At 58.5% G+C, this 11,697-nt stretch overlaps 1 protein-coding gene across 1 annotated transcript in view; it reads right to left on the reverse strand.

The window, feature by feature from the left end:
* Positions 1–1,020: 1,020 nt before the first annotated feature.
* ATP2A1 (ATPase sarcoplasmic/endoplasmic reticulum Ca2+ transporting 1) overlaps positions 1,021–11,697 on the reverse strand; it is a 40,511-nt gene continuing 29,834 nt past the window's right edge. Inside the window, exons 17-23 of the mRNA XM_075064665.1 lie at positions 5,436–5,682; positions 5,269–5,354; positions 4,713–4,846; positions 4,518–4,635; positions 4,186–4,303; positions 3,150–3,191; positions 1,021–1,582 (exon numbers count right to left, since the gene is read on the reverse strand). Coding sequence (XP_074920766.1) covers positions 3,187–3,191; positions 4,186–4,303; positions 4,518–4,635; positions 4,713–4,846; positions 5,269–5,354; positions 5,436–5,682 — 708 coding nt within the window. The 3' untranslated portion in view covers positions 1,021–1,582; positions 3,150–3,186. The remainder of the gene's footprint in view (positions 1,583–3,149; positions 3,192–4,185; positions 4,304–4,517; positions 4,636–4,712; positions 4,847–5,268; positions 5,355–5,435; positions 5,683–11,697) is intronic.

Genomic DNA, 11,697 nt, shown 5'->3' on the forward strand with positions numbered 1-11,697 from the left:
CACACACACACTACACCCCCTCACACACACACACACACCTATACCCCTCCCACCTCCACGCACAGCTACACCCCCCACCCTCACATACATACATCCACACACACACACACACAAACCCCCACACACACTTCTACACCCCTCACCTCCCACACATATACACCACACACACTACACTCCCTCACACACACATATACACCCCCACCATCACATACATACACCTCCACACACATACAGACACACACAGACACCCCACACACTACACCCCCTCCCACTCCATGCACACCTACACCCCCCCACCTTCACACACACGCACATGCACACACCTGCCCCCCCCCAACCTACATCCCCTTATCCCCCCACACACATACACCCCCCCACACACACACACAGAAACCTGCACATGCACACACCTGCCCCCACGCACACACCTACACCCCCCTCACTCCCCACACACATACACACATGCACAGCGCTATGTTTTGATTTCACCAGCTCTCCCTTTTCCAGTATTAGTTCCATTAAAAGTTCTCGCTTGCTTTTCTATGGAAACATAACTAAGATTTAAAAGGCAGTCATGACAAAACAGCAAAGCACCCCAGTATTCATCAAAATCACAGGCTGCACCGCACTGATCACTCCAGTTAGCGCCTTTTGACTCCAATGGAGCAATGGGGGGAGGCCCTCACGTACCAACTTCAGGTGCAGTCAGTGGGGTTACAGAATGAGCATCAAAAGAAAATTCCAGCCCATATTCCAACAGTTGCTGGGCTTTGGAGCCATACCCCACTGCAGCCATTGACCTTTTCCATGCCCCCACCCCTCCCAGCCGCCTGCCAGGTGGGGCTGGGAGTGGCTGTAATACCACCCAGGGCCAGCAGGGGGCATTCTTCAGGGGACATATCTCGGCCTTTTCCAGACCTCTCCTCCAATTGCGGTACTTTTCAAAAGAGCAGCAATTGTGGCTCCTGCGCCGTTCCCCCATCCCAGGAGGCGAAGGAAGAGGCTGGAGCGCAGGCAGCGTAAGGAGTTTATCTTTTAATGTTAATAAATAAGCAGCTAGAACAGTCTCTTCATTTCCTCCTCTGGGAGCTGCACTTTGGCCTGACAAAATGTTTCCATCTGTTCAGTTATTTTTTGCATTAAAAAAACCCCACCCGGTGAGTGAGGAGGTCACTGGGTGTGAGCTGGTAACACAGCGAATGGGCTGGGTGCCCAGCAAGGAAATGGGGGGAAGGTGGGATGGGCAGGGGCCGCTAGGACAGACTAGCAGCTCAAAATGTACAGACGCAAAGTAGCTAGAAGGCCAGGAGGAGGGCAGGGAGTTTGCAAGGGGGAGTTTCCCCCATTCTCCAAACGCAGCACGCAAACCCCCATGATGTCCACCCCACCCGGCGGGGGGAGGAGAGGGAGGGCTGCTTGCAGCCTTTGGTGGAGGAAAGCAGCTGTTAAATAAGAGGAGGTGACTGAGGTTCATGGGAAGGCGAGGGGGCACCGAGGGGTTCTTCACTGTTGGGGTGAAGATGCAGTTTTTCTAGTGGCCAGAGGTGTCACTTCTTCCTCCTCTTCGGGTCTTCTAAACCCACTGTGGGGAGAGATGGGACACATGAGACAAGGCTAGTGCCCAGCCCCAGGTGTCAGGGTTTGTGCCCCAATGGCAGGATGGCCTCCAAGGTCTGGTCTCCAGCCCTTGTCCCACCAGTCGAAAAGGCCCAGAATGACCTGCAGTCTGGCCCTCAGCACTGCTATCTCGTGGCTCGCTGCCCACACCCCCAGGCAGCACTCAAGCAGAGCGGTCTCTCTCTGGGACAGGACAGGGATTGACTGGTGCTAACATCCAGGGAGGCACTAAGTGGGGGAAAACACATCCACTTAACCAGCGGCTGCTTGGCAGAGATCTCAGCAGTGCCAGGAGCTGGTGTCTCCAGGCCCTACCCTCGCCCCCGCAGAGCAGCTAGGGTGACCAGACTTCCCAATATTTAACTCTTTGTCCCATGTCCCGACCGATGTCCCTATACTGTAGGGTTGCCAGGCCTCTGGTTGGTGCGGAGGTGGCAGGCTCCCTATCTGGCTCCATGCAGTTCCCTAGAAGTGGCGAAATCTCCTTCTGGCTCCTAGGCACAGGGACAGCCGGGGGGCTCTGTTTCCTGCCCCCACCATAAGCACTGGATCCACAGCTCCCATTGGCCAGGAACCATGACCAATGGGAGCTGCGGAGCGGCGCCTGCAGGCAGAGGCAGTGTGCAGAGCCGCCTGGTCGCGCCTCTGCCTAGGACCCAAAGGGAGATCTCATCCCTTCCCCAGAGTCCCCTGAGGTCAGTGCTGCTGCGTGCCCCTACCCTGTACTCCCTCCTGCACCCCAACCCCCTGCCCCAGCTCTGAGCTCCCTCCTACACCCAAACTCCCTCCTGGAGTTGGCACCCTGAATCCCTTCCCTCACCCCAACCCCCTGCCCTGAGCTCCCTCCTGCACCCAAACTCCCTCCTGGAGTCAGCACCCCAACCTCCCTCCTGCACCCCAACCCCCTGCCCCAGCCCTGAGCCCCCCACTTGCAGCAGGGGCTGGAGCCAGAACCATGAGCTCCTGAACCACGGCTTATGCGGGGGCTGCAGCAGGGGCCGTATGCCCCCCTTGCAGCTTCCTAGGGCTGTGTGCCCCCCTCTCCCATGGCTCCGATGGGGGCTGTGAGCCTGCGGCTGCCCCCCTCCATGTGTCTCAATATTTTACTCTTGAGATCTGGTCACCCTAAGAGCAGCAGCCGGTGGGAACAAGAGCAACAGCACCTGGCTCCTTTGGTGGCAGCTGGAGGATGATGGACGGTGGGGGAAGATCCTTCTAGTGCAGCAGCAGCATGTGTGACACCCCATTGGGTCCCCACAGCCAGACAGTAAGTGGAAGGGAATGGAGAGGCACAGCCGGGGGCAGGGAAGGCAACGGGGGAACCCGGCCTAACCAGAGAGCGGCACTAAGGCTCAAATGGCCAACATTATCCAGCCCCAGACCCCAACTGCCAAACTGCATTGGGACCCAGCCAGGAGTAGCTGGTAAAGCAATGAGATTTCACATGCAGCTCCCCACACACATGCTGCAGCGCCGCTGGGGACAGATAGACATGGGGCAGGCAAAGCATGCAGCAAAGGATCATGGGATACCTGCGACACAGGATCAAGGAGATGGAGGGAAAGGAGATTACGCTACAAGGGGAAAGGATAAAAGAAACCAGCGTTAACAGAGCACGGGGAAGGAGGTTGTGTGGGAGAGAGGGTTAGTCCAGACCTGCACATGGGATGGATGGAAGGTGAAACCCATCGAGGGCATGGGGCTCAAACCCACACAGAGCAGCACAGAGCAGGGGGCAGGGCTCAGCAGCAGTCTGGCCCAGTCCCTTGGGGAGACTGGAGACAGATACTCCCAGAAGGTAAAGGGCACAGATTATAACAGGTGGCAGGGACAGATGGGGTAAAAAACAACAGTCCTGACTCTTGTCCTGTTGCTCTAACCACTGTACCCCATTCCCCTCCCAAAGCTGGGATAGAAAACAAGAGTCCTGGCTCTCAGCCCCTCCTGCGCTAACCCACCAGGCCCCACTTCCCTCCCAGAGCCAGGGAGAGAACCCAGGAGTCCTCACTCCTATCCTGCTATTCTAACCACTAGACCCCACTCCCCTCCCAGATCTTGGATAGAACCCTGGAGTCCTGGCTCCCAGCCCCCCTACTCTAACCACTGGAACTCACTCCCCTCCCAGAACTAGGAGAGAACCCAGGTGTCCTGGCTCCCAGCACCACTTCCTGCTCTAACCACTGCACCCCACTCCACTCCCAAAGCTGGGTTAGACCCCAGGCATCCTAGTTCCCAGCCCCCCTGCTCTAGCCCCCAGGGCAGTAAGCAGCTGGCGCTGTGCAGCTGCTCTCTGTGGTGCTGGGGCTGTTCTGGGCCCGTTTGAGCTGCTCTCACGGGTCTGTTACATGGCAGGTGATGCTGATGGTTCATGGTTAGCAGTATGGAAGGGATGGAGGACAGAGAAGGGGGTGACACCCTGGTGCCAACTGGAGCTCAGGGGGTAAGTCACTGTGCCCCATTGGGCAGGACTGGCATCTGCACAAATTCATGTCCCGGCTCCAGCTGGTGAATCCTGCTGGGAGGCTCCAGGATACCCAGGCCTGCTCCATGGCAGGGATGCAGCCTTACCTTCCAGGTAGTCCCGGGCGATAAATTTCAGCACCTCATCCAGGAGGATGACGGGGAACGAGATCTTCAGCACCATGAGCCAGTGCGTCAGGTCCAGCGGTGTCAGTTTGAAGATCATCTTGGGGGGGAAGCAAAGGGGTAGGGGAGGTCATGGGGAGAACAAGGCAGGGGCACATGAGCCTGGGGAAGGGGAATGCCACAGCCCTGGGGAGCAGGGCTCGCGGTGGGGAAGGAGCAGATGGGACCTTCTATCACTAGTGGGTGAGAGTAACCCTGCCCCCCCACCACCTGCACATGGCACTGCACAGCCACCTCGGCAGGGCCACACTTACGGGCAGGGGATCGATGTAGAGGATGACGAAGTGCAGGGACATGGACAGGCAGATGGAGCTCAGCAGCCAGATGTTCACCCAGGGCGGCATGCGCACCAGGGACTGGTTCTCAGACAGGCTGTGCAGAGAGAGCGGCAAAGAGTGAGTGGGTGGCAGGCTGGGCCGGGGGGGGGGGACGCGGGGAGGGGTCCTTGCCTGTTGAGGGCGTTGCACATCTCTATGGTGACCAGCACAGATAAGGCCATGGTCATGGGCACAGGCGACTCAAACACTTCACAATCCAGCCCCTCGAAGTCCACGTTTTCCTCTGTGCACTGCATGAAATGGGACTGGGGGGAAGGTGGCGGTCAAAATGCAGCCAGCACAGTGCTGCCAGCCAAACTCCTTTCCCGCACAGCCCCTCGCAAGGGACACAGAATCCCCTGCCCCCCAAGCACATGCCCCCCCCAGCTCTGCGCTGGGGCCAGCACTGACAGTTGGGGAGAGCATCCAGCTGAGCCCCCCCCCCACACACACACACACAGCACAGGCCCCCCAGCTCTGTGCTGGGGCATTGGGGCCAGCACTGACAGCTGGGGAGAGTGTCCAGCTGAGCCCCCACATACACACACTCAGCACAGGCCCCCCAGCTCCATGCTGGGGCATTGGGACCAGCATTGATGTCTGGGGAGAGCGTCCAGCTGAGCCCTCGCCCACACACACACACACACAGCACAGGCCCCCCCAGCTCTGCACTGGGGCCAGCTCTCACCAGCTGGTGATAGGAGACACCAGGACCATCCTCTGCATAGAGGAACCACCAGGCAGCAGCACCCACTGTAGCAGCTCCAACGTAGCCTGTGAGCAGAGCAGAGGGGGAAGTGTGAGTGCACAGCAGAATGGGATGGGGTTTTGCAGGAGAGGGTGGGAGGACTTTACCGCCAATGGCCATGTAGCGGAAGAAGAGCCAGCCACTGATGAGGGGCTCCTTGGGGCTGCGGGGCGGCTTGTCCATGATGTCCAGATCTGGGGGGTTGAAGCCCAGGGCAGTGGCCGGGAGCCCATCAGTCACCAGGTTCACCCACAGCAGCTGCACGGGGATCAAGGCTTCTGGAAGGCCCAGGGCAGCTGTGAGAAAGATACTGTGGGGAGAGAGGGAGAGTGAGAGACAGAAGAATAGGCAGAGCTGGTGTGTTCGATGGGGGAGGGGGCAAGGTGTCCCAGATCCCCAGGATCAGTGTGACGCTCCCAGCTTTGCAGCAGTCTCTAGGGGGCCCCCTTCAGTGTGTCAACCCCCTGAGGTCTCCCTCTCCCTCCAGGGTCGGCCACGCAGCCTCACCACCTCCTTGGACTGAACCTCCTGGCTGCAGCCTCTTGCTTCTCCCATGAGCTCTGCCCAGCGAGTCCCATTGAGCCAGAGCATGGCAGAGACGTGCCCACGCTGCCGGGACGGTGCCCCTCGCCCAGCGTGGCAGGGACGGTCCCACAGCGCTGGCATGCAGTGAGGCGTGTTAGTCAGCTGGCCACAGCACAGGGAGCCCTTAGGGTAGGGCAGAGGGGTGCAGGTTACAGCCCAGTCTGTTCTGCTCAGCCCAGAGCCCCACCAGGCTGTGGGGAACCCTTGGGGCAGGCTCTGTCTGGGAAGGTTGGCATGGCTGGGGGAGGGGAGGGTCCAGGCTGGTGTGGCTGGGGGAGGGGAGGGCTGGCATGGTTGGGGGAGGGAAAGGCTGGCATGGCTTGAGGAGGGAAAGGGAAGGCTGGCATGGCTGAGAGAGGGGAGGGGAAGGGCTGGCATGGCTGCAGGGGAGGGGAAGGGTGGTGTGGCTGGGAGGGGGACCGGGTCCAGCTTCTTCTTGGCGGCCCACACGTGCAAGCGGGGAGGTGTGTCCAATGGAGATCGTTCCAGAGAAGGCCACAAGCAGGACTCAGGGTTAGCAAACGCTGATCGCCCAAACGGAGATCCAGGAGCTGAGCCGTGGAGCGTTGACAAAGGGTGAGGTTGGGAATCTCCCATGGTGCCACCTGATGCCAACATGGCCTGACCTTGCCCGTGGCGCACAGTTCCGGTGCACAGGTACACTTCACAGGGTCCCGCTATGCAGCTAAGAGCCCAGTTCCCCCTCTTCACAGGGTGTACAGGAGAGTGCAAGGCAAGAGGGGATCCCCCAGACAGTCTCCGGCTTGGGACCCTCCCCTCCGTTCCCTTCCCTTCCCTCTTCAGGAACCATCTCTCACTTAGGGAGTGTTCCGCAGTGTCAGGTGCGCTTATTTGGGGCTGTCCGGTTGCCCCCCAGGCTTTCCCTCACAAGAAAGCACAGGAGTTGGCTCCTCCCTGTTGGTCACCTCTAAGCCAGGGGTCGGGCACCTATCCTGGCACGCGTGCCAAAGGTGGCACACAAGCCAATTTTTGATGGCACATGGGCTGGCTGAGCACGCTCAGCCTGCTTAGGCGGCTAGGCCGCTCAGTCACAGCTCTGGGGTTCTGGCTGCTGCCCTTGCTGGGGTCCCGCTGCAGCCTCACTCACCTTGCATCCGGGAATTCGCAGTCAGGCCTCTCTCGCAGACAGGGTCCAGGCCTCCGGCCTGCTCAGCCCTACCAGCTCCCCAGCTCCGCTCACTTCAGCTGCTGATCTCGGGTGTTTCAGCCATTTAAAACTGATCACTCAGAGCCTGTGTGCAGTAAGAATCCAATACGTGCCAGACATTGGAAATCTCCGCGAGGGAAAAGCCAGTGTGGCGGGATCACCTAAACTGATAGATCTGCATCTTCATTTAATTTATTAAATAAGCTTCTCAAACATTTTGAAACCTTGTTTACTTTCCATATAAGAGTGGTTTGGTGATGTTTATTATTGACTTATAGAGAGACTCTTCTACGAACATTAACACAATATCACTGGTCAACGCGACCTATGAATTAGACAACATTGCACTGAAGATCGGCACCACTGTGAGTAAGCTGCGATGTCAGTCTCACTAAGCTGAGCCCTGAGAAGCTCCCTACTCAGCAGCTGTAACCTAGGGCGGGTCGGGTGCAATGGGCCTAGGGACCGTCCCTTACCCCCTCCTGTTCGGGGCAGGGTGTCCACCCACGGGATTGTCAGGATGGGGGGTGGTGGGACAGTTGCCGGGTGTTTATTGTGGGGTTGGCCTAGCGTGGGCCCTGGTTGCGTGAGTGGGCCTCGCTCATGGTGTCCACGATACAACTATCCCCCCACACACGGGAACGACGCTGGATGAGGAAAGAGGAATTTCACACGGGAATTAACATTGGGAGGAGTTACCAGGGTGCTGCAGTGGGATTGCCTCACTTGCCATTTACCAAATCAGAATTTGGAGGTTTTAGCTGAGGCGGTGACCTCTAGCGTGTGGTTGGCTGCGCTCCCCTGCTGGAAGGAGGTTTATGAGGCTCCTATCAGTTGGAGGGGTGGCGTTCTCGCCATCCGCCACTGAATCACAACCGGCTCACAGTGTCTCACTCCACCCGGCCCGCTATGGTGGTAAAGTGTCTTCACTGAGGATGAGGACCGATCGTAATGGGGCAGGGTGTACATCAGGCGCGATCGTGTTTGATGATCCTGTCGCCCGGGCACAGCAGGCCGTAGGCCTCGTTCAAGTCGGGCCTGCTCTGCTAGCCGTCGCCCCGCTCGTCCGATGGTGCCTGCTCACAGGGTCACTTGAGACGATACGCTGTGAGAGTGTCTGGTTATTCCTGCTCATGGTCTCTCTCGCATGCAAGAACCTCATTCAGCCCATGCCGAAGCCTGAAGGGAAGGTGGATCCATCCAGTAGGGGTGGTGTGAGGACCGAGGGGTGGCTGGAACTGAAGGCTACCGTCGGCTTATTCGTGTTTGTGCTTTTGTGCAAGTCTGTTTGGTTGTGGGCTTGGCGTGCAGTTACTGGGGGTCACCGGATCGAGTGAGGCTGAGCAGCTGTGTGTGGCGTGGACTGAGGATGGTGGAGGCGAGAGGAGACATGTGGTTGGTCTGATTGTATGGAGAAACTGGGCGTGCTGTAGGGGGACTGTTGAAGGGTAGGACTAATGGGGGCGCCCTGGAGCATCCGTGACGGGTCCCATCAAAGGAGCCGCTACCGCCAAGATGCCATGAGGCGAAGGGCGTGTGGAGGAAAAGGGCTGCGCGTGCTCGAAGCGCAGATTGAGGTGCATTCCGGGGCTTAGTTTCTCGCCAAGGTGAGGCGTCAGGGTGTGGTTTCCTGATCACCTGGGGATTCACAGGAGGTGCCCAGCCCAACACCCTAACACGACACTGGTGACTGGTGACGACCACACTCAATTGCTTCACCTCGCCAAACCACACAAGGACAAAGAGAAGCCTTGAGTGGGGTCACGATCGAATCCCGCCTATTTGTTCTGCCCGCGGTACCCCTTTTTCCCGCCAAGTGAGAGTAGGGATCAAGATTTGCCGGAGAGAGAGGAGAGATTGGCAGTTGCGGGCATGGGCTACATCTGTTAGTGCGGGACGCGTGGCACAGACTAGAATGCAGAGGGGGGAGGAGGAGAGGGGCGGGGGGAATGTCGCGGGCGCTCTGAGGATGGTCCGTGGCTGTCATGCTAGCAGAGTGGTAACTCCACCTATTGGTACGACGTGCGATGGAGGGCCACGCGGGAGGGTCCGATCCTATCTGTACATACATCGTGCATGCAGTCACTTATTGTCGGCCTGCTTAACCATCGAAAATATCTCTCACACTCCACCTCAGATGTGGGTCGAGCGTTCCTTCGCTCTCGTCGTTCGCAAGTGTGCCCGCCCGCGAGTTGGAGACTGTCCGGGAACCATCCTCTTGTCACCATCTTCAACCCACTCGCACCCCGCTTTCCCATGCGCGAGCACCCGCTTCATCCAATACGCCTTCGCTCCCCCAGCACATGTCTCACCCTTCCCCCAGTAGACCCCAACGCCACTCACTGCCAGCCTCCAAATGGGGTGACCTGGCCTGTCCATTCCCATGAGCCTTCGCTATCTCTGCCTGGCTGCATGCTTACTGGGTGGACCATTGGCATGTTCAAGACAGTCCTGCCCCAAAGAGCTTCCAATCAGCGAGTTTCTATAAGATGGGGAAAACCGAGGCACTAAAGCAGGCAGAATGGAATGCCTGTAAGCCCAAGGAAGGGCCAGACAGGAATAACCTCCCACAAAGCCCCAGCGCTGGTGTGCTCATAAGGTGGCCCCCACACAAGTGCCTGGTAGTTCAGTCTTCATTCGTTCATGGGTCGTGGCTCTCAACGTCCCCTGCGGGGATTTACGTTGGGCCAGAGTGGGATAACACGACTGCCTTGACCGGTCTGGTTTTCCCCGTGGCTTGGAGAATACATACTACTTTAAGGGACTTTTCCCCACCCTCGAGCGGCGTTAGTGGCCGAAGTGGAATGTGGGTGCGATGGCTGGCCAGGCAGGGGATTCTCCCGTTTGAGGGTTATACACACCTCCCCAAAAGGGCTGGCATAATGGCGACGGGCAAAGTCTGCTCTGAAGATGGTGCTGTTGGCACCCCACCGGAAACGAAGGAGCGGAAGGCAGGGCTGCCGATAACGTGGGAGTTGGAATGATCAGGCGCACGGGGGATGCCGATTAGAGACACAGTAGGCCTCATAGTATCGGTCAGTGCTCCCTTGTGTCCAGCGCAGCGCTGATCCTCAGTGCTCCGCCGTGCCACGGCGACATAAGCTTATGGTCCGAGCGAGAAGAGGGACGTTTCCTCCCGTCTCCCCTCTCTTCAGCGCATCGGGCGCAGACGCTACTCTCTGTCGTCCCACTGGTGAGCATCACGCCCGCCACGGTGAACTCGCTGTGGATGCATTGCCACCTATTTCTCCGACGCCTCCTCTGCAAGAGGGCCGCCGTGAAACCCGGGAGCTCACACTGTAGTGGTAGAGCAGACTGGAGCCAGGACTCCGGATTCTATTTGCAGCACTGTAGTGAACTTCGATGCAGTGCATGTCTCTCAGTGACTCAGTCCTCATTGTCAAACCGAGGCAATGACACTGACGTTGAGATAACCTCACGGGGGTCGGTGGACAGCTCCATGGTTAATATTGGCTGATAGTTGATTTTGGGAAAGGGTGGATTGGAGAGGAGAATTGCCGAGGAGGGCATGGAATGGGTTTTTTGCCGCGGGGTGACGACCAAGATTGCATGCCGAGAGCGACCGAGCGAGACTGCAGTGCCTTACAACTATGGGGGGTGGAGTGGGGGCAACATCCACTTACGGCTGAAATAAAATGTATGGAGTTCATCGTTTTATTGCTACCTACGTCTGAATACGCCAAAGGGTGGTGTGGTGAACTGAGGCACGGTCTGCGGTGCCGTTTATACAATAGTGTAGTTAGGCCAGATTCCAGAGAGAGACAGGTCTACGCAAGGATCAGGCCTATCTAAGAGAATGGCAGTTCGGCTTCCACTGACACTCTGTGGACGAGACTCACCCCCGGGCTTTGGCGAGCCAGCCCTGCCACTGAGCCGTAACTCAGAGCTTGTGCAGCAGGCCAAGAGGCAGAGCCGGATGCCTGCTGAAGGGTTCACTCACCCATTGAACATCCGTGGGGCTGGGCCGGGATGCTCCTGGACTTCAAGCTACCTTAGCACACCAAAGTGTGCCTGGTACTTTCCACCGTTTCAACCCAAAGGTCCCCCAGGATTCTCGTTCCGGGCAACCTTAAATGGCCCATATACAGCCCTTCCCGCGCGCTATCCCAGGCCACTCGGCCAGTCCTGGCCAAGAGAACCGAACGCCTTCTGGACACTTTCACGCAAAAGCCCACATCCAGCCATTGTGCTACCGGCTGTCGCTGGCGTTCTCCTGCCTTGCCTGCCTCACCCCCAATGCCCGATGCCAGTCTTCTCCGTGCGTTTAGGACCCGGCAGTGTGGACCATCGCAGCTGCATGTCCACCCCGATACATATCGCTCTCCCAGTCCACGCAGCATCGTGGACCTCCTCTCTTACCGAGACCACCACCAGCCGTTCCCTTCCCCTCCCCTCCTCCAGCCACCACCAGTTCCGCCTCCCCAGCCACACCAGCCTTCCCCTCCCCTCTCCTCAGTCATGCCAGCCTGGGCCCTCCCCTCTCCCCAGCCATGCCAATCTCCCCTCCTCAGCCATGCCAGCCTTCCCTCTCTCTCCCTCTCCCCAGCACGCCAAGCCTTTCCCATCCGCCTCCCACCAGCCAAGCCAGTCTTCCT

Source organism: Chelonoidis abingdonii, chromosome 4 (genome assembly GCF_003597395.2).
Source record: "Chelonoidis abingdonii isolate Lonesome George chromosome 4, CheloAbing_2.0, whole genome shotgun sequence".
Lineage (NCBI taxonomy): Eukaryota > Metazoa > Chordata > Testudines > Testudinidae > Chelonoidis > Chelonoidis abingdonii.